Genomic DNA, 23,998 nt, shown 5'->3' with positions numbered 1-23,998 from the left:
CAACCTCTTAATTAACCGCATCCATTTCAGACCACACGAGACTGTCCTTTCATTTTTTTTGTTTGTTTGTTTACTTTATTTTAACTATTTTTTTCTGTTTACTATAATAGACATGATCATCTCTAATGAATACATGAGAAGTTTCTAGGCCAGTTTAGTATGTTTGTCGTGATGTAATAATGTTATACCAATTATTACTGAACACACATTTGACCCTTATAGAATTCACGTTTGCAAATTTTAAAAATTTCGGTTAATTCAACATTTCAATTTATTTATATATAGAGGGAGGACATATTTCTTATGTCCTACTAAAAAAATAACATATACTTGTATTTAATATGATGTTGATTTTATTATAAAAATACAAAATAATTGACATTTATTTACATGTTTTAAAAGTAATTTTATATTAAAATGATGATTTAAATTAAAGAAACATCCAACTGTGATTATTTGATAGTAATATCATTGTCTATTGAAGAAAACCTAAATATGACGGTTAATAATTATAATTTTTTTTGCTGACAAAGAAAAGTCATAGTGATTGTAATTAATCATGAAAACTTATTCATAATTTTTTTTATAAATAAGTGATATGTTTATTACTCCATCAGTTTTATTTTAATTGTCGTTTTAGACAACATACATTAAAATCAGACCATATTTCAACTAATAGAAAAATAGATTAGAATACAAAATCAATAAATTTTATGTTGAAATTATAAAATTATAATGAAACAAAAATTTTACTCTTGCAGCAGCGATAATTCAACTGAAACGGTGGGTGAAACATTTTTAGAATATGGACGAAAAATACTATATAACTTTTCTTTGATAATAATAAAAACACACAATTTTTATTTGATGCTATAATCATTATCTAAAAGCTTGAGAAAATATTTTTGGTAAAATATCAAGTTTTAATATATATTAAAATTCATTTTAGGTCTTTAAGAGAGAATTGATCCAATTAATTCTCGACAAAACTAAAATTCGCCCAAATGTTTCTGCACACGGATAAAAATTTATGTTCTTTTGTTGTTTAAGAGATAGTGACGTGAGAAATTTAAAATACAATTTTGTGGTTAAAATCTTGTTTGATGAGATGATTAATTTAACTTCATACAATTCTAATATATAATCAGATGTATAATGTATGTGTATAAACTTATCACACAAGCAACCTTTTTTCTTTGTGCAACAACACACACAAGCTACCTTTGGTCTTAAAAATTGATGTACAGTGAAGAACATGGTTTATGGCTACATGAACTTGAAGGAATCAAGCATAAGTCAAAGTGGATACATATATAGTTTATACAACATCACATAAACGATCAAAACACACGTTAGTGTCCGAACCATTACACAGAAACAGTGGCGCGCAGTGGCTCAAGGGCTTTCCTGATCTTGTCAACTGCGACTCGCAGAACATCGAGAGATGTGGCGTATGATATCCGAATACAAGTATCGTCCCCAAAAGCATCTCCAGGAACCATTGCAACCTAAACACAGCCCCCAAAAACGTATTAACACATTAACTAGAACTATGTAGATGTAGAAAAGCTTTTGAAATAGTTTTAACCTGAAACTTGTCAAGAAAGTATAAAGCAAGAGAGGATGAGTCACTGATCAAACCAAAACCTTCAGCTTCTGATCCATAGTATGCACTGAAGTCAATAAAGAGATAAAAAGCTCCCTGCAAAAGAAAATACAGTCAAGAACAAGAAGCCCAAGAAGAAGAAACTAACAAAGTAAATAGCTTCAAAGAGGACGCCACCTGAGGTTCAGAGATCTTAACACCTTCCATTTCACGGAAGCTTTTAACCAAGAAATCACGTCTCTCTCTGTATGCTTTCACCATCTCAGCTACAATCTCTCCTCCAGCTTTTCCTAACCCAAGTGCAGCAACACCTGCCTTCTGAGAAATGCTACTAGCTCCTGAACTAACCTTTATGAAGAAACCATTAACCAAATCTTCAACTCATTGTCATCACAGATAAAAAGATTTAGAGAGACATACGTTTGTATAATATAAAGATAGATACCTGGCCTTGTAATTTACTGCAAGCTGCCACTATATGCTTAGGACCAGCAAGGTATCCAAGCCTCCAACCCGTCATTGCAAAAGCCTTAACACATCATACTGATCAGCAAAGACTTTAATATATTGACATTAAAAGCCAACTCAATTATACCTTAGAGAAACCGTTTACTGTCAAAGTTCTCTCATACATGTCAGGCAAAGAAGCAAAGCTTGTGTGCGTTGCAGGCGCATATATAATATGTTCATATATTTCATCTGATAGCACCTACACAAGAACAGATTTAGCAAAACGCCACAAAAAGATTGAGAGCTGTGTGTTTAATGCTAAAATACCATAAGCCTTGGGTGTTTAGCAATGATGCGTGCAATCTCTTCAAGCAAACTCTTGGGGTAAACAGAACCAGTAGGGTTAGAAGGAGAGCAGAGGATAAGAAGTCTAGATTTCTCAGTCAGCTTGGACTCCAGAACCTTTGGATCCAACAAGAAGTTATCAGAGATCTTTGTAGGAATAATCACAGGTGTTGCATCAGCCAATCTCGCCTGTTCTGTGTAGCTAACCCAATACGGTGCAGGGATTATAACCTAGAGAAACACACACACACATTTTACTGTTATAAAACAAAAAAAAAACATATCAACTAAAAAGAAGATAAATGTTATTAGTTTACTTCATCACCAGGAGAACAAACTGCAAGCACTGCTTGTAAGATACTTTGTTTCGCTCCATTGCTAACCAAGATCTGATCCGGTGCATAAGACAATCCATTCTCCTCTATTAAAAAAAAAACATTTTCAGTTCCATATGTTCCGACATTAACTGAATGAATAACAAAGCAGAAGTGTTTACCTTTTAGCTTCCGACATATAGCTTCTCTGAGTTCTGTAATACCAGCATTAAGCGAATACCTAGTGAAACCATCTCGGATCGCGTTGATCCCAGCCTACAATGAAACAAATGATTCAGCACTAAACAGAGGGAAACACGACTTGGGAGAGAGATGTAGATGACAAAACCTCAGCAACGATTTTAGGAGTGTCGAAATCGGGTTCTCCAGCAGCTAGTCTGACAACGGGAACACCGGATTGAACCAGAGTTGCGGCGAGATCGGTTATGACCATGGTCTTGGAAGGTTTTAAAGATTTGACACGAGGGCTAAGTGAAGTATCTACAGAAGAGAGAGTCTCTGCGTCGTTTGGTTTGGACATGGCGCAGATTCTAGATGAAACCTTCCCTGACTTACTACAGTACCTAACCGTTGCATAACACAAATCTAAAAATCAACTACATCGAGACAGTGATTCGAATTCAAAGTTCGAAACTTTGAGGAATGATCAAGAGTTGCGAAAACTCACGAGAGGGAGAGAGGAAGAGGTTGGAAACGGATTGACCCGATTGGCTTCTTTGAATCTGGGTATGGTTCGACTCTAGCGGCGGCGACGGAGGAGGAAATGACGGCGGCGGAGGTCTGAGTAGACATTTGGAGAAAGTGGGTTGGTGAAAGAGTCGAGCTTTAGGGGGAATATGTAGACGAGAGAGGCGGAGGAGAAAGTTGGAAGAGTTGGTGAGAAGAGCAATGCTGAATAAAATAATACTATTATTTAAATTTTAGCCACCAACCCTCGTCAATCTCCGGCGGCGGCAGATAATGTCGCCGGGAATACAAAAGATTTGGGCTTTTGGGTTCCGTGGAGATGGTCACTTGATCTAACGGATGTTGATTTCTCGTAACTCCGTTAAAATCAACGATTAGACGGTTTGGTTATTTAGTTCAATTTGGTTTCATTTTTTAAGATTTTTGGTTATTTTGTATAAAAAGATATTTGAATCACTTGTATTTATGAAATTCAGTTTTTTTTTTTAGTTATGTTCTTTTGATTTTCGGTTAACTTCATATAAATAAACTGAAAATTAGTTAAATATCTAAAACACTGATCTAATACTATTTATAATTTATGGATGATTTAAATTGTTTTGATAAAAACATCGGATAATTAATTTATTTGAAAATGCATATAGGGTAATTTAGTTTAATTACAAATATTTCAAATGATTTTTAAAAATTAAAATTTATAGATGATATTAGATATTTAAGAATATTATTTATAGGTATTTGGTTATTTAAAAAATAAATATAATTATTAATTATATATATATATATATATTATTTAAGTGTGTTTGGTTTTTAAATTTTTTTGGTTTGTTTTGATTCTTTGAGATATAAAAAGAGACATGTTTCGATATTTTTGAACACATGTTCAGTTTTGATTTGATTATTCGTCTCCATATTTCTTCAATTTGTTCCAGAGTAAATACAAAAAGAAAAAGAAGAAGAAGATAAGTTACTTATAAACCTCATGATAATTTTCTTTTATTTTGTAAACTTTTATAAATTAATATATTGATTTTCCTGAAAATAGCATAAACAATTTGATATATTAGATACTTCTTTCTTTGGTAAAAAATGAAAACTAGATATTCACCCAAATGCTTGTTGCTTTGATTGAAAACCGCAATTCCCTCTCGCGGTTTTCCATTGATTTTCTATCCAAATACTAAGAAAATTCCGTTAGTTTAGTGAGTGATTGGAATATAAAATCTCCATTATGATTTTCTACTCTTAAAAAAACCATGTTAGTGTAGTAAGTGATCAGAATATAAAATCTTCATTATCTTGATCTAATCTTCTTTTACCACAATCATATACCTATGCAGCATCATTAAATAAAGAAAAATATAAGCAGTCTTTCATGAAAAATTATGTATTGGATTTTATTAATATTCTGTTAGGCTAAGAGATTAGAATATAAAATTTCCATTATCTTGAATTTGGGAAAAGAAAGAGATAACAAAAGTTAGTTAGGAGGGTGTATTCAACCAAGAATTTTGTTGATTTGTATTAAAATGACAAAACCATTATTATTCAAACATGAATTTTATAAATTCATTTAAAATGCACTGTTGCTGAACTTGACATTTTATAAAACATTTTGAAATCTATTGTTATTGAAAATATTATAAGCTGTGATGTTTTCAAGTTTTCAAGTGATTCTAAAGTGTTTGAGTGGAGTTTCTTATTTAGAAAAAATAAAACGGTCAAGATATCAAGTGGCTGAACCCATCAAGATATCACTTTCTGATCTCAGCATCATCGTCCACGTATCTAATAAAACAAATAAAACATCAGTTTACAAAAAAAGGTCAAGATCTCGAGTTTGGTCCTAACAACAAGTTCCAAATCGAAGCCGACATGAGCAATGCAACTATCATTACCGGTGAGAATGACGTGACGATGATGTGGCAAGTCATGTATAAGGGAAAATTCTTCACACTAGCGGATACTACAAGATCGTTGGACACAAAGTGTAACCGAAATCTAGTAGGTGATGTCAGGCCGAGTTTTAACGGCAATATTATTGAGAAGATTAGGCTTTCGATAGTAGACTCAGACGACTGGAGAGTGCTGTTACTTGGCGGCTTTTTGAGATATCTTCAGTGGTTTTTCTTTAAATGATTTTCTCACAATAGTGTTTGAGTAGATCGGTACAGAACATACAAATATCGATCGAGTACATAGGAGTAGATGGTTTAGCAAGTATCCTAATTTCTTTTACTGTTGTTATTCTCCATAGTATTAATGAAAACTATATTTCAAGAAACAGAGAAGTTGGTATCGATTAGTTGAGCTTGATTTATGTTTTATAAAATCTCTGAAGTCTAATGCTATACCTTTTATATATATATACATAATATTTATCATGAGCAGTACATTCAAAAGAAAAACAGATGTATACTACAATGATCTAGTAACCCACGTAAAAAAACAAAGCAACTCAACTAGATTTACGATCTTACATTTATCAAACAGAAAAGCGTCTCCATTAAAGTTAGATGTTGTTCATTTGTTTATCTGTTTTGGATGTTATTCAACATTGTTCATTTTCGGTCTAGATAGTTCATTTAAATAGATAATCTAAATAATTTCTGTTTGTTTGCTCATCTATATTTTTATTCAGACAAATTTAGTAAACAAATGACCTATATATATTTGTTTTGATCCATTCATATATTTAATTTTAGGTTTGACTATCATTATTTTTTCAATCATTTATCTAAAATATAGTTTTTTATCATATAACTTTAGTAGAAAAAAATAATTTTACAGTTTTGGTTGGTTGAAAATTATGATTTAAATCTACATTTAGATTTGAATATGGATAAGGTAAATTTGTTCTTTCGGGCATGTCCATCAACATCCATAAACACTAATTAGAGACATTTAGATGATTTTCACTTTAGACAAAATTTTAAAACTTTATTTGAATGAATCATTTGGATAGTATTAGTTTTATTACTAAATAAACATCAATTGTCATATTCAGATAGTCCATCTCTAATTTCATTATATTTTTTTTACCCTAAATATAGTTCGAATTAAAAGAACTTTAACACTACTCTATTTTAAAAAATTAAAATTATTCATTTGTTTGTTCATCAATTTTTTATTTTATTTTAAGATATAATATCATTCAGATAGTCCATCTCTAATCTAATCTCATTATATTAGTGTTTATTCGTGTTTGGATAAATCAGTTCTATGACCGGCTCGCTTCGGTTTAGCGGTGTCTAATAAATGAAACCACTCGGCTCGCTTTGGTTTGGTTTTATACATTCCGATTTGTTCCGGGTTTTCTTCTACTCACACCAGCCCAAGCGGCCAAGCTTATATTTACAAGTTGAATCGGTGCTACCGTATGGAGGAGACCGCCGATCTTCTTCCGGAATCTCTCCAACCTGCTAATGAGGTAAGTTTTCCGGCGAGTAGTCATCGTTACGTCGTTCCTGATGAGTGACTGCTCCGTTCTAATAAAACAATCTTTCAGCCGTTTGATGTAGCCAGCAAGAAGCTTAGTTGCGGTCAGATCACCAACGAGGAAGATGAATCTCTTGACAAGAAGTAATGATTTGATCTCGTTCGTGCGAACTAAGTTTCAACACGTAATGGGGTTTGTTTCTAAAGTCTTTCAGTGTTTTTTCTTGCAGAAACAAGTGTTGTAGTGACATTGTCTCTGATTCAAATTACAAGACAGGACTCAACTGCCATCAGGAGGACCAGGTATCTGTCTCATCCATTGGAATAAAGATGAGCTCTCAACCAACAAGCACCAAAGCAATTACTTTGTGCGTTTTGCTGTGTAGCGGAGGACGAGTCTAGTAGCATCTATTGTGGAAGTGGTGGCATCTCACGACGCTCCCACTAGGAGAACCATTGATCTTGGCCATGGAAGTGACCTCATCTACATTCAGAGGTTTCTTCCCTTTCAAAAGTCTTGGACTTTCTTTGATTATCTCGACAAGCATATTCCTTGGACCAGACCCACCATTCGTGTCTTTGGTCGTTCTTGCCTCCAGGTTTTAACTGTGTCTCCTCGTTGACTAATGTGCAAAGTCATGGCCTTGGACTCAACTACTTGTGTGTTGTTATCCCTCTTAATCATTTTTTGCAAATTTTTCTACCTTATAGCCAAGAGATACATGTTACGTTGCAAGTAGCGGATTGACTCCGCTGGTGTACAGTGGATACCGACCTGATGCCTATTCTTGGGATGACTTTCCACCTCTCAAGGAGATCCTTGACGCTGTAAGATACCCCAAAAAAACCTTTTTTTGTCTCTTGTTGGAACTGACGCTTATCTTTGTTGTGTTTTTAGATTTGCGAAGCGCTTCCTGGAAGCAGATTCAACAGCTTGCTTTTGAATAGGTACAAAGGCGCCAACGACTACGTTGGTTGGCATGCAGACGATGAAAAGCTTTACGGTGCTACTCCTGAAATTGCTTCCCTCTCACTTGGATGCGAACGTGACTTTGTGCTCAAGAAAAAGAAACTTCAAGATTCTTCCCTTGAGAAAAGAGGAGATGGTGGACCAGCGAACAAGAGGTTGAAGAGAAGCAGCAGCGGAGAGGAGGATCAGCATAGTTTCGCATTGAAGCATGGATCGTTGCTGGTGATGAGGGGGTACACTCAAAAGGACTGGATTCATTCTGTGCCGAAGCGTGCAAAGGCGGAGGGCACTCGTATCAACCTCACCTTCAGGCTTGTTTTGTAAACCATGCATCATCATCATCATCATCATCAACAAGCTTAGCTTGATCTCAAGTCACATTGATTGACTAGGCTTTTGTCATCTTAGTTCTTTGACATGAGATATAAAACACACAAGTTGGTGTAGACATTTTGAAGAAGCTAATTACTAAACTTAACTTGAAGATTAATAAGGAGCAAAATGGTTGAGGGAGGGAGACTCCATTGGGATTGAAAAAATAAAACGACTCCACTGGGGATCGAACCCAGAGTCTCTGGTTTCGTAGACCAGCGCCTTATCCATTGGGCCATGGAGTCTTTTTTGGTTCTCTAACAGGACTCAAAACACGAAACTATTAACTGTCATCTTTATTTATTTTTTTCAACGAACAAAAAATAGATAAAGGGTAAACTAGACTTTTTGATTAGCCATCATAGTCGTCGTGCTTGGCGGTTTCTTTCACTTTCCAAAAATAGGAGGTAATTCTTTTGAGCTTCTCTCTCACGATCGAATGCATTTTTTTGCATTGTGTCAAGAAGAAGAAGAACATTGAAATCAAGAAGATCCTCTTTGAGCGTTAGAGATGGCTTCGGTGTCACCATTGGCTAAGTATAAACTGGTCTTCTTAGGAGATCAATCTGTCGGAAAAACAAGCATCATCACACGTTTCATGTATGATAAGTTCGACACAACCTACCAGGTAAACTAATCAAATTCCACCAATCATGGATTCTAACCACCACATTTGAGATGCTTAATGTTACTCGCTTGATCTAATTCCCTCAATCGATCTGTTTAATTTGAGTCCAATCCTAATCACATAACGATCTGTTCACCACAAGTCCACAAGGGATTTAATATAATTTGTTCATTGATATTTTTTTTTTGTTTCTCTACCACATCGATCGTGTAGATACATTTTTGAATGTTAAATTTTCATTGAATTAAAGAAATCTCCACCAAATTTACGTAAAACTTATGTTGTTTTCGCAGGCTACTATTGGAATCGATTTCTTATCGAAAACAATGTACCTTGAAGATCGAACTGTTCGTCTCCAGCTTTGGTAAGACTTTTTTTTTTTGTCATCATCTAAAGCACATAAAAACTAAGTCATGTTTGGTCGTTAGTACGATTTCTAGAAGGATCATTTCTAACGACTGGTTCTGACTTATATGCTCTTCATCCTCTTTTTACAAAGTTAATAATGTCTCAAATAGTTTACAAAAATAAATAAATATAATGTCTCAAATATGGATTATTATTATTTTTTACCATGAAGGGATACTGCTGGACAAGAAAGATTCAGAAGTTTGATTCCAAGTTACATAAGAGACTCTTCTGTTGCTGTAGTTGTTTATGATGTATCCAATAGGCTTTCATTTCTCAACACATCTAAATGGATCGAAGAAGTTCGTACCGAAAGAGCCGGTGATGTTATCATTGTTCTTGTCGGAAACAAGACCGATCTTGTCGATAAAAGGTAAAAAACTTCTTTGTTCTTTTTTATGTGTGCTGATTAATAAGATTGATTTGTAAATTGTGTCTTTGCGTGAAAATGGTAAAGGCAAGTCTCGATTGAAGAAGGAGACAGCAAAGGTCGTGAGTACGGAGTTATATTCATTGAGACTAGTGCAAAAGCAGGGTTCAATATCAAGCCTTTGTTTCGCAAAATCGCTGCGGCGTTACCAGGGATGGACTCGTATTCAAACATGAAAACTGAGGATATGGTTGATGTCAACCTAAAAGCTACTTCGAATTCATCGCAAGGCGACCAACAAGGAGGAGGCTGTTCTTGTTGATGATTCACAAGAAAGACAAGAGAAGATAGTAATCTTTCTTACGAACAAGAGTCTTAGATCGTTCGGCTTGCATCTCCGACTGGTTATCGTTTTATCTGACTAAATGCTATAAAGAAGCTGTGAGATGTCAGTTTCCATCTTTAACATATCTGTTTGTGAATCCGAGTTGTTACTGTGACTTTACGTGTGAGTGTATTGTTTTACAGTATCGTTGATGCAGTTAATTTGCAGTATATTAGTGAGTGTCTGTAGGATAAAGATCTTGGATTTTTTAAAAAATTTACTGCTAGGGAGTAATAGTATACTAACGGCACAGACAACACCACAATGATCAATGAGATACTAATATTGAAGCATCTGCCCAAGGCTCTAACGAGACAGCACACAGAACTCTGCTTGGAAGTGGTGCCTATTGACGAAAATACTTCAAAACGTGCTATCAAACCCTACCAGGTTGGCCCGGGCATATAAACTGAGAACTGTAAACCGAACCGAAAAATCTATACCCAAACCGATATTCATAAATACCGTACAGTTTGAGCAGTACGGAACCAGAAAAATAAAAAAAACTGATCCGGAACCATAGTTTGAGCGGTTTGGAGATTACAAATTACAATGCAGGGACTTTAATGAACAAGTCAGTAGTCTGGGGAGAATCATGTTAGATTGTAAATCCTGAAGGGGGTATAACGAAATCACCTCTAGAAAATTTTATGTATAGCCAATTTCTTTGTAGCTTCTTTGCCGTCCACATTTGTTCTCCAATCATACCATTTGATAAACTATTTTCTCTAGCATAAATTTAATATGTTTAATTAGGCCTATTAACATTCTTGATAGTATGCTCTTAAACTATAGTTTGCTGTTGCTCCAGATTAGCATACAAAATATGTAGATTATTGTTTTTTTTTTTGGAAATTTTATATATTTAACAAAACCGGTGTATCAGATGATTCAGATTCCATGAAGATTTTTTTGATGTTATAAGATATTGTAAAGATTATAAAGTGGATTAGCAGCTTTATTGCAAGAGTTATTTAGTGTCACCACGTGATGTAATAACCCAATTGATAATTTATTAATACAAGAAAAATGGGATTAATTATAGTGTACCAGTACTACTAATGAATTAAAAAAAAGGCAGAGACTTGGAACTTGCGTCAATGAGGAATTTGACAAGAGATTCAACCACGACAGCCATTTGCTCACCGTACGGTTTCTCTTTCTATTTCACTACTCAGATGCTTCCTTCTTCACTTTAATCCTTTCGGTTTTGGTTTACAACTCTTTTGATTCTTCTGTTTCTCTCTAAATCTATAGTAGACGAAGAAGCATAGTAATAAAGCTTTCACCTTTACTCTAAAGTTTCAACTTTTAGTTTTTGGGTTATTTTCAGTGGAATCTATGGCGGAAGCAAGGAGATTTAGCCCCAATAACGAACTAGGTGAAGTCATATTTTATTTTTTCTGGGCCTTTAGTCTTTTAGTCTTCTTTGATCTATTTGGTGTAGAACTTAGATGAAGCTTTGTAGATTTCTGAGGAACAATCAAAGCAAATTTTTATATATGGAATCTATTTAAAAGTTTTTTTTTTCTTTCTAAAACCCATTATGAATATTGATTGGTCTAAGTGATGATTTCCTCTTGAAAGCATATTTTTATCTGAATATTCATTTTTGTAAAGGTTTCTCTCTTTTTTTTTGCTTGTTTGGTCTGTTTTTTTTTTTTTTTTGAAATAACTTGTTTGGTTTGTTTGGTCTGTTTAAGGTCATCACTTACTTGGTCTGCTTATAGTACTTATTCATGTTAAGTTGAAAATAAATCTAATCCAAATCGTGTTTTAGCATCATTTAAGTAGGCTTACTTATAATTTCTGAACTCTTATTGTATATGTACAATTTACAGTTTGCATAAGCTGAAATATTCTTTGGTTATTTCAATATTTTAGCCACTACCAATGAAATGTTCTTTGCAACTTAAGCCATATGTGCCACTTGGGGTTTTAGCAGCTTTCTTGTGTTGGGTTTTAATAGTTAGCTGCTTCTTGATAGGAAGCTGACTTTTTAGCCATACACTAGATCTACAGCTACCAACTGATTGTACCATTAGAATTGGCTTAAAGCTTTCTTGATGAGTATACTTTATTTTGGGATGTATATACTCATTTTTGTGTGTCTTTTCCACGCACAGATGTTGGCCACATACTCTCAGAAGCTCGAAACCGATGGCTTCGTCCTCCTGAAATCTGTGAAATCTTACAGAACTACCAAAAGTTTCAAATCTCTTCTGAGCCACCTACTACACCTGCAAGTAAAGATATATCACTCCTGCTTGTCTACGTACACACACTGTAGAATCCAGATGAAAACTAATGAGTTTTAAGAATGATGTTTATTCTCTTATTTTCAGGTGGATCTGTTTTTCTATTTGATCGAAAGGTGCTCAGATACTTCAGGAAAGATGGTCACAATTGGAGGAAGAAAAGAGATGGAAAGACGGTGAAAGAAGCTCATGAGAGGTTGAAGGTATCAAATAAAACATAATTCTTTTTTTTTTGTGATTCCTTGATCCAATATGATTGATAATATACAAATATCATCAAGTTGCTGGTTGGTAACTATTAATATTGCTCATGAATATACCTGCAGGCGGGAAGCGTTGATGTTCTACATTGTTACTATGCCCATGGACATGACAATGAAAATTTTCAAAGACGTAGTTACTGGATGCTTCAGGAGTAAGCTTATTATAACTTTAACAACATGTGCTTGTGAAGTTATTTATACTTCTGAAAGGTTACTATGTCTTTGAAGTTGATGAGAACATTGACCTTCAGGCACTATAACTTCAAAACAATTCAATACTTAAGTTTTTTTTTCTGAACATAATCTTCTTTACTAAGTCTCTTGTTGGTTACTGATGCAGAGAGCTTTCCCACATAGTTTTTGTCCATTATCTCGAAGTCAAGGTTTGACCATTACCTCATTTCTCTGCCTTTTTATTTTATTTTTTATTTTGCGGAAGCTGACACTTTGAGAGTGAAATTTGTAAATGAATCAGGGTAGTAGAATTTCGACTTCTTATAATCGGATGCAAAGGACTGCAGAAGATTCTGCTCAATTTTCTCATGAAACTGGGGAAGTCTTCACTAGTGAACGTGATGGTTATGCTTCTGGCAGCATTAATCAATATGATCACAACAATCATCCGCAAGCAACTGACTCAGCAAATGTCAATGGTGCTCATACCCCAGAGCTTGAAGATGCTGAATCAGGTGCTGCTTCCTTTCATACATAATGTCACGTGGATGATGCCTTATTATAGTAGAGTACCTTACTCAATAGTTTATTTCTTTCATTTCTACAGCATACAATCAGCAGGGGAGCTCGATAGTTTACTCACATCAGCAGCCTCCAAGTACTGGTTTCGATCCTCTCTATCAGATGTCCTTGACCCGTAAGTTCTTGGTGACCTAGTCTCATAAGTTCTAGTAATTACCATCTGATACTTACAAACGTTACATGGTATTTGCTGCTTTTTTTTTTCTTAAGCAGCAAGAACTATCAACGGTCCTGGAGTAACAAATGGCTTACGAAACAAAAAGTCTATTGATTCCCAAACTTGGGAAGAGATTCTGGGAAACTGTGGCTCTGGAGCTGAAGGGTTATTACCTTTGCAGCCTAACAGTGAGCATGAAGTGCTGGACCAAATACTCCAGGACTCCTCTTTTACCATGCAAGCTCCGTACCTATCTACCAAGAAACAGCATTTGTTAGACGGTGCACTGGGTGAAGAAGGCCTGAAAAAAGTGGACAGTTTCAGTCGCTGGATGAGCAAAGAGCTTGGAGATGTTTGTGTCATCGCTGATGCAAACGAGTCTTTCACTCATTCCAGTTCAACAGCCTACTTGGATGGATATGTTATGAGTCCTTCCCTATCAAAGGAACAGCTCTTTAGCATTATTGACTTCGCTCCAAACTGGACTTATGTGGGTTGTGAAGTCAACGTTCTCGTTACTGGAAAATTCTTAAAGACTCCAGAGGAGGCTGAGAGAGAAGAGTGGTGTTGCATGTTTGGGCAAACAGAAGCTCCAGCAGATGTTATAGCCGATGGGATTCTCCAGTGTGTGGCTCCTATGCGTGAGGCTGGGAGAGTTCCCTTTTATATAACGTGTTCCAACAGATTAGCATGCAGCGAAGTGCGTGAGTTCGAGTATAAGGTCTTGGAGTCTCAAGCTTTTGGAAGAGAAACAGATGACTCTACTGAAAGCCTTGAAGCAAGATTTGTTAAACTCTTGTGCTCCAAATCTGATTCACCGAGCTCGAATGGTAGTGATATGTCTCAAGTGAGCGAGAAGATTAGTTTACTGCTTTTCGAGAACGATGACCAGCTTGATCAGATGCTAATGAATGAAATCTCTCAAGAGAGTATGAAAGAAAAGCTTTTGCAGGAAGCTCTGAAGGAAAGCTTGCACTCATGGCTTTTGCAGAAGATAGCAGAAGGTGGAAAAGGTCCTAACGTGTTGGACGAAGGTGGACAAGGTATATTACATTTTGCAGCTGCTCTTGGTTACAACTGGGCGTTAGAACCGACGGTGGTGGCTGGTGTCAGCGTGGATTTTCGAGATGTAACTGGTTGGACTGCACTTCATTGGGCAGCTTTCTTTGGCAGGGAGCTGGTGATTGGTTCTCTCATAGCTCTCGGCGCTTCTCCCGGAACTTTGACTGATCCGAATCCAGATTTTCCATCAGGAAGCACGCCTTCTGATCTAGCCTACGCTAATGGTTTCAAAGGAATCGCTGGTTATCTCTCTGAATACGCCTTAACGGCTCATGTTTCTTTGCTCAGTCTAAATGAGAGCAACGCAGAAACGTCTGAGAGTACTACTCCTAGCCCGTCCAGCTCGTCGTTGACAGACTCTCTTACAGCTGTGCGTAACGCTACGCAAGCAGCAGCTCGGATTCATCAGGTCTTTAGGGCTCAGTCTTTCCAGAAGAAGCAGATGAAAGAGTTTGGAGTGTCGGAAGAGCGTGCTCTTTCAATGCTTGCTCCTAAAACACACAAACAAGGACGAGCGCATAGCGATGATTCAGTGCAAGCCGCTGCTATCCGGATTCAGAACAAGTTCCGTGGTTATAAAGGAAGAAAAGATTATTTGATTACTAGACAAAGAATCATCAGAATACAGGTAGGTTAACACAGTTTGATAAACTCTATCTTGGATTCGTTATACTGAAGTTGTTAAAACTGGCAACGTGCAGGCTCATGTAAGAGGTTATCAGGTTAGGAAAAACTACAGGAAGATAATATGGTCAGTGGGGATATTAGAGAAGGTGATACTGCGTTGGAGAAGGAAAGGAGCTGGTCTGCGTGGGTTTAAGTCAGACGCACTTGTTGATAAGATGCAAGATGGAACAGGGAGAGAAGAGGATGATGATTTCTTCAAGCAAGGTAGAAAGCAAACAGAGGAAAGGCTTCAAAAGGCTCTTGCAAGAGTTAAGTCTATGGCTCAGTATCCTGAAGCTAGAGATCAGTACCGTAGATTACTTAATGTTGTAAACGACATCCAAGAAAGCAAGGTACTTAATAGTTCTAAACTGACCTCACCATGATTCTTGAGCTTTAATGAAAGCTTAAATCTTTTTTGTTCAGGTTGAAAAGGCTCTTGAGAGTTCAGAAGAAGCAACTTGTTTTGATGATGATCTAATAGATATTGAAGCATTGTTGGGAGATGATGACACTTTGATGTTGCCTATGTCCTCAACTTTGTGGAACACTTGAAACCACTCTCAAGCCTATATACTATGTGAGATATTGTGATCACTCTTTATCACATTATGTCATTCATTATTACTCTAATTTATATTTGACAATATAAAACATATATGAACTTATAACCAAATAGTGTAATCTTTCTTGTCATTAAACTGTACATGTATGGTTTCCATTAGTATATACAAACTTTCAGTTTATTTTAGTTAAAAGAACAGCTTGAAAGATAGAAATTAAGATGTTGTCAGAAGACTAAAAAGCCTCTATCTTGTTCCGAGTCTCTCATAGAACAAGATGTAGCCATGATCAGTGTTGCTGGAGTACTCTTGTGACGAACCAAAGAATGTTTGAACAGCAGACTCTTCGATCATTTCAACATTCTCATCATCGAAGAAGAGCCAATGGTTATGGGATTTCACGAGGCTTACATAGTGACCGTGGTTGGGACCGGTTCCGACATGAACCACAACTGCAAAGAGAGAGTACTCGATGTCTGCGTATTCTTCCACTGTGTTGTCCAGTTTCAGTTCCAGTGGGAAGACTACTCTGTATGATAGCTTCTTGTAGCGACCCAACTGTTCAATGTATTTGAACCGTTTCAGATGTATGACTAATATGTGTGGCGGCTTCTTGATCTTCATCCTCTTCTGTGCTTCTTGTAAACTGCAGCATTTGTCACAGAAGAATTTGTCTTCAGAGTGTAGAGTCTCGGTGGAGCAGAAGTTGTTCAAACAGCTAGTTATGGAACTGTTCTGTTCAATATCAAGGCTTAGGTCGAGGAATGTCTCGTCTCTTGCTGTTACTGTCTCACACCTCAGACACCTTGTCTCGTTGGTAAGTATACCCTGTAATGAGTTTGCACATGCTAAAACACTTGAGAGATCACTTTTATGATCCGGTTTGGTTTGGTGACTAGAAAATGCAGGAAGTTAAAGCTTTACTCGGAATGTTAATGCATCTACACTGAGGTAGCTATAAGTCTATGAACAACTATAGTTTTCGCATCTAAATGAAGCCAAAAAAATGCAGTGATCCTTACCTGAAAAATCTTGTGCACCCATGTAACAGTAGGCTCTTTATGAACACCATTTTCCTGAAGAAGTTTCGGTCCATTTGATGAAGTTTCATTGTCCGTTTTTGCCTCTTTCTCTAAGATGTCATCAAGTTCGTTTAGCAAATAATTAAGGAACTCATGTGCATCCTGCATGAGAATATAGTAACACAACAGTTTTAATCAAAACGCTATGTTTCCTTAAAACTGTTTCTTTGAGAAGATAAGGCAGTAACGCAAAGTAGGTAACCTGATGCATATAACTCCGGAAAAGCACATTCTGTTTCTTCAACCTCTGTACAAAGCGCTTGGGAGCAATAACTCCTGTCTTCTTCTTCTGAGAACTTATCTATTGGGAAAAAAAAAGGGGCAATAAAATTAGCACCGCCACAATGTCCCATATTATCTGTAGTGACATGATGCTCTCAACACAGGAAAAATAAAACAAACAAGAGTTAATGAGTGACTGCTACATCAGAAATGTGATGTGTTAGGGATCATAATCACCTGATAAAACAAATCAGCCAAGCAGGTTAAGAGATTCTCCACATTCTTATTATTTGTGGAGTAGTATTCAAGCAACTGTTCACGGAAGGGAGCACAAAAGTAAAGGGCCTGCACAAGAGGAACAGTTCATAATCATAAAACAGAACACAAACAGAACACAAACAGGTCTTCCGGTCCTAAAACCAAAAATTGTGCACAAAGACAGAACCTAAGATCGACCGTAAACGTATGGAAAGAGAAGGAGACCTGCAAAACACTGTTACAGTAACAAGTGTTGCCGAAGTTTTCGAAGCCAAAGTATCGCTCTCCCTCCGGGAACTGCTCGCCCAGTGCTTTCTCCAGTTTCGAACCCGCCACGCCCATTATTAGACACCTAGCACACACCGTCCGTGACTTCAAACCTGATGACAAGGAATGAGACGATCAATGAAGGATGATTTCGAAACTTCAAAGTGCCAACAACAAGAGGATCCAAATATATATTTTTTCTTTCTTTAAGCCAATAAATTGATAACTGTCGTCGAGTTTCTTACAAGTAAAGATAAAACATTATTAATTAATACGCCAATAAAAAACAGTTAGTAATTTGCTTTTTATAAAAAACAATTGGATTAGTCAACAACAAGCTACACTTTGGTGTATACAACTGGACTAGAGAGATCAGATGGTGGTTAAGAAAATTTGAAGTTTGTACCATATCTTGGGTGGCAAGGAATGCAAATCGTGTAGCAGATAAGTTGGCAAAGGTTTCTATTTGTATTTCATTATTTTGTACCAACAATGATTCATAATTTTCTACATGAAGATTATATTCGTGCTACTTAAATCAATAAAATAGACGTTATAAAAAAAAAAAACAATTGGATTAGTAAACTTTCGTGGCAAAATTATCCTTTAGCATTTTCCAGATTTATACCAATCTTTTATATATGATTAAAAGTAGTACTATTACTTAAATTTGATTATTTCCTAACCTAGATAAGTATTTTAATATATGATCAAAATTTTAAATATTTTATAAAATTGACTTTTCCTTCATATTTTATAAAATTGACTTCACTGAATTTTATAAATATATATTTAACCTGACTAATTGTCAATGACGGCATTGTATGTCACTTAAATTAATGATTACTCATACACATATATTTATAAGAAAATATATGTTGGATATTGCCAAGTCTAAAGATTGGCTGGACTAACCTTAATTAACCGACCAAGAAACCATTATCTTCTTATTTTTGTCCTTTTTGGAAGTCATAACTTGTCCCTAGACATTTTGGATTGTAATTAAGGTTTTGTTTTTCTGTTTAGAATTAACAACAAAACTTATAATTCAATGCGGAGGTAAAATGCTTAATTAAGTAATTATTCTTTTGTTGTGGCTGTTCTGAGCATTAAAATATATTTTTGTTGGGTGGGTGTAATGTTTTTTTCTGTAAGGGTGTAATGTGTTATATAAAATAGTGTGGATGATTTATTGGACTTTTTTCTCATTTCTTTGGTTTTATCTATTTTCAAATTATCAAATTTTACCAATCATGATTTATTTTTAGTTTAAAAGTCTACATCAAAACGCTACTAATTTTTGCCAAACATGATTCAGATTTCTAAAGCTAGACCAAAAAATAAAAGAAATTTGTCTCTTATGTAATTTAGGTAAAAATTCTACATCTTTATTATTTAGGCTGTTGAGCAACTGTAAAATGAAAAATAATGCATAGTATCAAATAAATTAGATACTTATAGGCAAAATTTATTACTATTTAGATATTAACTTTTACTATAATTTTAAAATTTTATACTTAGTTTTATTTGCTTTTTAATAATTTTATAATATTTTAAATTTTTAAATAATATAAATGTAGTTTATATATTACATTAAAATAATGATAATTTTGATAATTCATATTTTCTTATTAATAAGCATTTTAATTGATATATATATATATATATATTACATATCTCATATTTTTTATTTTAAAAAATATCTACTTCCAATAAATTTACAACTACAACAAATCACCTACAACATAAATTTTACAGATAAATTTCTAAAGATACAGTCCAACCAGGAATCCTATATGAACATGTTTCACATTACTCATGGCAGCATTGTAGTTTTCTATTTTTTTTAAATATGAAACTAGTATTCATTCTAGTTTCAATCTTCAAGTAGTCTTCTTCAACTTCTACAGAGAATCACGAGAATGTTGTTTTTGTTGTTGTTCATATTGTTTCGGTCAAAGTATTTGACATTTTAGAAATTCAAATTCAATCCAATTCAACGGTTTGATTTGTAAACAGGTCTTCTCGTGATCTTTTGGTATTAGTTTCAGGGGAGAAACCTCACGTCCGAACATGCCTCTATATATATAACGTCGTTTAGCCACACGTACTCATCAACACAAGAAGAACTCAAAAGATTCCAAAGCACACTGTATTCTTACAATCATTCTCTGCTAACTTAGTTAATGATGGTTTCGATGGAGGCTTTAGCGATGGCAGGAGAGGATTATCAAGAATGGGGACTTAGTATTGATGAATATGAGTATCAAGAATCCGTCGTTCCATCTCATTTACTTGCAGAAGAAGACTGTTCTGAAGAAGATTCCGAAGAAGAAGACCATGTAAATGACGATAATAGAGATTTTGATGGCGTAGAGGCTAAACAACATGTTACTTGTGACGTTAGAGATTCTTCTGTTGGAAAACTGATTGAACAATCTATCTCACATATCATCGTTCACCTCAAACACATTAAGTTATTAACACATCTTCTTGAGAACTTTTTGTTTAGCCATGTTCTTGATTTTCTTTTGTAATTGCGTTCTGTTGGGAATTTATTTTTGTGTGCTTAATAAAGAGTGAATTGACTGTATAATGTTAGTAAATATATATTCAATTTTGAGCAATTGAATAGATTGAAATAAAGGTAAATGGTTAATTTTTAATTCGGTTTATGTGGTTATATTTTTCTTCGATAAATCATAAAACTAGTGGTGAGACGATAACCTAACCAAAATTTCACCAACTCACAATCGAACGAATAACTCATATACAATAGTGAAAACAAACTAAATAAATTGAAGTTCACTAAACTTAAAGGAAGGCATTGTCGGTCTAACAAGAATAGCAGAACTAATTAATATCCGTCTTGACCTTATATCGATTATTTGGCCCTTGTTAATAATCTAACTAAAGAGTATATGTGTGTAATATTTTGCTATAAAACTGTAATTGTTTCAGAATCTCATAAATCTTGTGACTGAGTTTAGCATTAATCTTTTCACAAAATGATTCATCTAGTATATACATAATTATTTTCACAAAGTAAATAAATACCGAAAACAAAACTAACAGTTAATATAATAAAACTTCCTTGAACGTAAGTACTTTTTAGTGGATGTACTGTGTGCGGACGGACCCTAACTTCCGAAGCATTGACGTCTCATTCTTTTGATAAGAGCACACCAGAAGAAAAGTCTCGTTTTCACGTTCCATCTTTCAAACAAAAGAACAAGAAAACCGTGGTGTATGATCATATATAAAGTTCACGAGAATCACGACTCTGATGTTAATTATTACGACACACCATCAGGCCTGCACACCATGCATGGCGTACGTATCAATACGTAATATCTTACGCCATCACGCGTTTGAATTGCGCCATGCATATTTCAAAATCTGGTGTTTAATTAATACAACGAGTACAAGTTTTTTTTTTTTTTTTTGCTTAAAATTTTGCAACGAGTAAAAGTTTGTAAATCCAGTGACAGTTTATACATAGCTTGGGACCCAAGGCCAAGCATAACTTCTATTTTGCATACAAACACTCAGAATACACTACAGTTCTATATATGAAGTGAACTCCAATGAGTATTATTAGGATATCTCTAATTGAGTTAAAACAAAGTCAATTCTTAGTTGAAATATGCTCGCATATGTTGTATAAACACTCAGAATACCAACTAATCTTAGAATGATTCACCGTTAAATATAAATAAATCTCAAGAGACGAGAGGTTACAACGAGTTTTGCATAAGACCTACAACAAGATTCGATAACTTATTATCTTTCTCCAACTTATTGCAAGTCACACAATTCAACTCATTTAATTTACAGATCGTTCATGTTAAACTCTTGAGATCAAAAGTGAACTGCGCTAAATTTTTCACATCTCCACATCATTCTTGTGAATCACTATTTAGATTTTGACCTGAAGTTTCGTGTAGGAAGGAATGTGAAAGAAACATATTTAAAGTATTTTCCTTGCTTGAATCACTACTATTTTTATTTTTTTGAAAGAAAAAGAAAGTGGGGTGAGAGAGGCTCGAACTCTCGACCTCAGGATCACTCAACAGCTATGAGACCTACGCGCTAGCCAACTGCGCCACCACCCCTGATTGATGTTTCACAGCGGCACGAGCTTAGGAACATTATTTGCAGTATAACTTCTGTTTAACCATGGATACACAGATTTTTGGTTTCAAGTTACTTATAAGACATTGCTTTTTAATCATGTTCTAAGCTTTTGCCAACATACTTATTCTTGAACTCCTAACATAATGTTATAACTAGGTATTTTGCCCGCGATGCGGGCTTAAACATTTTCATAATTTTTGAAAAGTTCTTTATATACTATATTTATTATACTAAAATAAATCTTAAAATAACTTAATATTATATTTTTAATTATATAATTAAAAATATTATTTGATTAATATTTAATTATATCATTTATGTTTTAACTTTTTACTAAAATACTTTTTTCAGATAACAATACAATTTTTTTTTTTTTGTCATCAGATAACAATACAATATATATATATATATATATATTATCTTTTAAATTTTTACTAAAAGACTTTTTCAGATAACAATACAATATATACAGAAATTATCTATTTTAAAATTATATTTTCAGATTTTGGATAATTCTTACTATTATTAATTTTAATCAACTATCTAATCAAATAAATTAAATTAAATTTTGTTTTTATTTTTTTAATTTAGTTATAAATTTTATTCATTAAGGGTATAAACGATATTAACCGCTCTAACTTTTAACGTGAGAGCTCGATTCCAAAAATTTACTTCGCAAATAATGGTATAATTAATTAAAATTTATTAAAGATAACATTGACTTTAACCACTGAATTTATTATAATTATTTTATAGTTTATTTTTAAATTTTATAATTGAAAAATATGTTTTAAGATAACAACACAATATATAAGACTTATCTTATTTTCCAAAAAGTTAATATTATTAATTAAAATTCGTTTTTGAATATATAATTAATTATTTAGAAAATTCATTAAGGGTATTATAGATATTAACCGCTCTAACTTTTAACGTGAGAGCTCGATTCCAAAAATTTACTTTGCAAATAATAGTATAGATAGATATTAAAGCTTCAAAATCATTCAATATACTACCAAAAAACTTGAAACACCAAATGGTTGATGGGAGTGACGACAATAATCTTATGCAAGTTGTGATTTTTGAAGAGATCTCATTAAATATTAAGCTCTAATGGTTCACCAAGTTTCCACAGCCATTGTGTGATGTGAACCATTCACTACATTAAACCAAAAGATCCAACATGAGAAAACACTCTTTTTTTTTTTAAATTTCAACTTCTTACAATGTAGTAGCACCTCCATCCGACATAAGAGATGCAGCAGCCGCAGAAGCTGTCGGCACAACTCCCATAGATATAAACGGTTTCGACAAGTGCACAAGCCTGAAAAGAGATTTTTGTATCAAAGACACAGACTATCATGAGTGTAATCAAAACAAAACGAGATGGGTAAACAATCTTACGGAGCAGAAAACTTCACAGAAGGATGAAGCAGCAGCAGCAGCAACTTCACTGTAACTCTCAGGTGTCCCTGGGGCTGTTACACCAACAATCTGCATCCCAGGAGTTACAGGAACAGCCTCATCTAATGCTTACTTTTAATCATGGTTCTTACCATAACATAGATTTGATCAGCTCATGCACCTCTCATCGCACCTCCAACATGATTAACCGTCCTGTGATCAAGATTCTTGATTAGAAGATAAAAGCAAGAATATATACAAAGAAGCTGGGAGAACCATGTGGGCTCTGGTTGATCAAGATCACATAACAGCCTAACTTCTGAAGGTACAACTCCTCCAAGGTGAAAGAAGATTTGGATTATTATACAAACATATGGATTTGATATTATTCGAGTATGAGCAATGCACCAAGATTTGGGAGGCTTTTCAAGGTTAGCTCATGAACTCTCAAGCGTTCTCGCTGAACACATGCTGAAAATTTTGAATCACACATATGAATCAGAAGCAAATCTTAAAAGCTTTCTTCGTGACCTTGGAGACACTGCAAATACAGACCGAACCTGTGTCTCAATGATTCCTTGAACTACACACTCCATCGAGTTGTTTTCTTATAAAACCTTCTTGCAGAACGCAAACAACAGTGAATCAATCACCAAACTAAAATAAAACTTTTAAATTTGAGACAAGAACGCGTCTCTGCAACAGACCAGATTTGACAACGATATATTAATCCCTAGACTCTGAAGAGAAGAAAAAGATGTATCAAATATTGAGTCACAAGGAATCATATTATATGTTCTTGCTAAATATGATTTCGATATGCTTTTAACAAGATGGCCTATTAGCTCAGTTGGTTAGAGCGTCGTGCTAATAACGCGAAGGTCACAGGTTCGATCCCTGTATAGGCCA

The 23,998-nt window shown here is 34.6% G+C and overlaps 6 protein-coding genes and 3 non-coding genes across 13 annotated transcripts; 5 read left to right on the top strand and 4 right to left on the bottom strand.

Moving 5' to 3' along the window:
• Nucleotides 1–1,158: 1,158 nt before the first annotated feature.
• LOC103837904 (bifunctional aspartate aminotransferase and glutamate/aspartate-prephenate aminotransferase) lies at nucleotides 1,159–3,750 on the bottom strand. Of its 2 annotated transcripts, none has more exons than XM_009114294.3 (10): nucleotides 3,404–3,750; nucleotides 3,065–3,290; nucleotides 2,898–2,991; nucleotides 2,719–2,822; nucleotides 2,384–2,632; nucleotides 2,202–2,315; nucleotides 2,052–2,135; nucleotides 1,784–1,954; nucleotides 1,589–1,702; nucleotides 1,159–1,508 (listed from the first exon to the last, which is right to left on the bottom strand). In XM_009114294.3, exons 1-10 carry the CDS (start codon nucleotides 3,526–3,528, stop codon nucleotides 1,368–1,370), a joined length of 1,422 nt encoding a protein of 473 aa, XP_009112542.1. In that variant the 5' UTR covers nucleotides 3,529–3,750; the 3' UTR covers nucleotides 1,159–1,367. The 2 variants fall into 2 exon arrangements, with proteins under 2 accessions (XP_009112542.1, XP_009112541.1); XM_009114293.3 differs by having other exon boundaries at nucleotides 3,065–3,299; nucleotides 3,404–3,745.
• Nucleotides 3,751–3,985: 235 nt separating this feature from the next.
• On the top strand, nucleotides 3,986–8,321 carry LOC103837903 (DNA oxidative demethylase ALKBH2). The gene is made up of 6 exons (XM_009114292.3): nucleotides 3,986–6,853; nucleotides 6,932–7,005; nucleotides 7,092–7,164; nucleotides 7,248–7,460; nucleotides 7,573–7,689; nucleotides 7,760–8,321. Exons 1-6 carry the CDS (start codon nucleotides 6,803–6,805, stop codon nucleotides 8,153–8,155), a joined length of 924 nt encoding a protein of 307 aa, XP_009112540.1. The 5' UTR covers nucleotides 3,986–6,802; the 3' UTR covers nucleotides 8,156–8,321.
• Nucleotides 8,322–8,375: 54 nt separating this feature from the next.
• On the bottom strand, nucleotides 8,376–8,448 carry TRNAR-ACG. Its single transcript has one exon. It is a non-coding gene; the product is annotated as a tRNA-Arg (tRNA).
• Nucleotides 8,449–8,475: 27 nt separating this feature from the next.
• Nucleotides 8,476–10,166, top strand: LOC103837902 (ras-related protein RABH1d). Its single transcript, XM_009114291.2, has 4 exons — nucleotides 8,476–8,831; nucleotides 9,125–9,195; nucleotides 9,412–9,612; nucleotides 9,697–10,166. The coding sequence occupies exons 1-4, from the start codon at nucleotides 8,715–8,717 to the stop codon at nucleotides 9,929–9,931; spliced, it is 624 nt and encodes a 207-aa protein (XP_009112539.1). The 5' UTR covers nucleotides 8,476–8,714; the 3' UTR covers nucleotides 9,932–10,166.
• A 240-nt stretch (nucleotides 10,167–10,406) lies between these two features.
• Nucleotides 10,407–15,907, top strand: LOC103837899 (calmodulin-binding transcription activator 3). 3 transcript variants are annotated; one of them, XM_009114287.3, is made up of 11 exons: nucleotides 10,407–11,141; nucleotides 11,328–11,375; nucleotides 12,121–12,240; nucleotides 12,340–12,455; nucleotides 12,579–12,667; nucleotides 12,856–12,898; nucleotides 12,991–13,204; nucleotides 13,297–13,386; nucleotides 13,485–15,118; nucleotides 15,192–15,509; nucleotides 15,583–15,907. In XM_009114287.3, the coding sequence occupies exons 2-11, from the start codon at nucleotides 11,336–11,338 to the stop codon at nucleotides 15,709–15,711; spliced, it is 2,793 nt and encodes a 930-aa protein (XP_009112535.1). In that variant the 5' UTR covers nucleotides 10,407–11,141; nucleotides 11,328–11,335; the 3' UTR covers nucleotides 15,712–15,907. The 3 variants fall into 3 exon arrangements, with proteins under 3 accessions (XP_009112535.1, XP_009112533.1, XP_009112534.1); XM_009114285.3 differs by having other exon boundaries at nucleotides 13,482–15,118; XM_009114286.3 differs by lacking the exon at nucleotides 10,407–11,141 and having other exon boundaries at nucleotides 11,142–11,375; nucleotides 13,482–15,118.
• LOC103837901 (ubiquitin carboxyl-terminal hydrolase 3) lies at nucleotides 15,807–17,731 on the bottom strand. Of its 2 annotated transcripts, XM_009114289.3 has the most exons (5): nucleotides 17,507–17,731; nucleotides 17,261–17,368; nucleotides 17,004–17,102; nucleotides 16,742–16,903; nucleotides 15,807–16,547 (listed from the first exon to the last, which is right to left on the bottom strand). In XM_009114289.3, the coding sequence occupies exons 1-5, from the start codon at nucleotides 17,621–17,623 to the stop codon at nucleotides 15,966–15,968; spliced, it is 1,068 nt and encodes a 355-aa protein (XP_009112537.1). In that variant the 5' UTR covers nucleotides 17,624–17,731; the 3' UTR covers nucleotides 15,807–15,965. The 2 variants fall into 2 exon arrangements, with proteins under 2 accessions (XP_009112537.1, XP_033135406.1); XM_033279515.1 differs by lacking the exon at nucleotides 17,004–17,102 and having other exon boundaries at nucleotides 16,742–16,849.
• A 1,947-nt stretch (nucleotides 17,732–19,678) lies between these two features.
• On the top strand, nucleotides 19,679–22,028 carry LOC103837898. Its single transcript, XM_033279520.1, has one exon. The coding sequence runs from the start codon at nucleotides 19,735–19,737 to the stop codon at nucleotides 20,083–20,085; it is 351 nt and encodes a 116-aa protein (XP_033135411.1). The 5' UTR covers nucleotides 19,679–19,734; the 3' UTR covers nucleotides 20,086–22,028.
• On the bottom strand, nucleotides 21,579–21,663 carry TRNAM-CAU. The gene is given in 2 exon segments: nucleotides 21,579–21,614; nucleotides 21,626–21,663. It is a non-coding gene; the product is annotated as a tRNA-Met (tRNA).
• A 1,896-nt stretch (nucleotides 22,029–23,924) lies between the features above and the next one.
• TRNAI-AAU lies at nucleotides 23,925–23,998 on the top strand. Its single transcript has one exon. It is a non-coding gene; the product is annotated as a tRNA-Ile (tRNA).

This window comes from Brassica rapa, chromosome A09 (genome assembly GCF_000309985.2).
Source record: "Brassica rapa cultivar Chiifu-401-42 chromosome A09, CAAS_Brap_v3.01, whole genome shotgun sequence".
Taxonomy (NCBI): Eukaryota; Viridiplantae; Streptophyta; class Magnoliopsida; order Brassicales; family Brassicaceae; genus Brassica; species Brassica rapa.
Note: the sequence above shows the minus strand (reverse complement) of the source record. Positions and strands in the feature narration are given on the sequence as shown.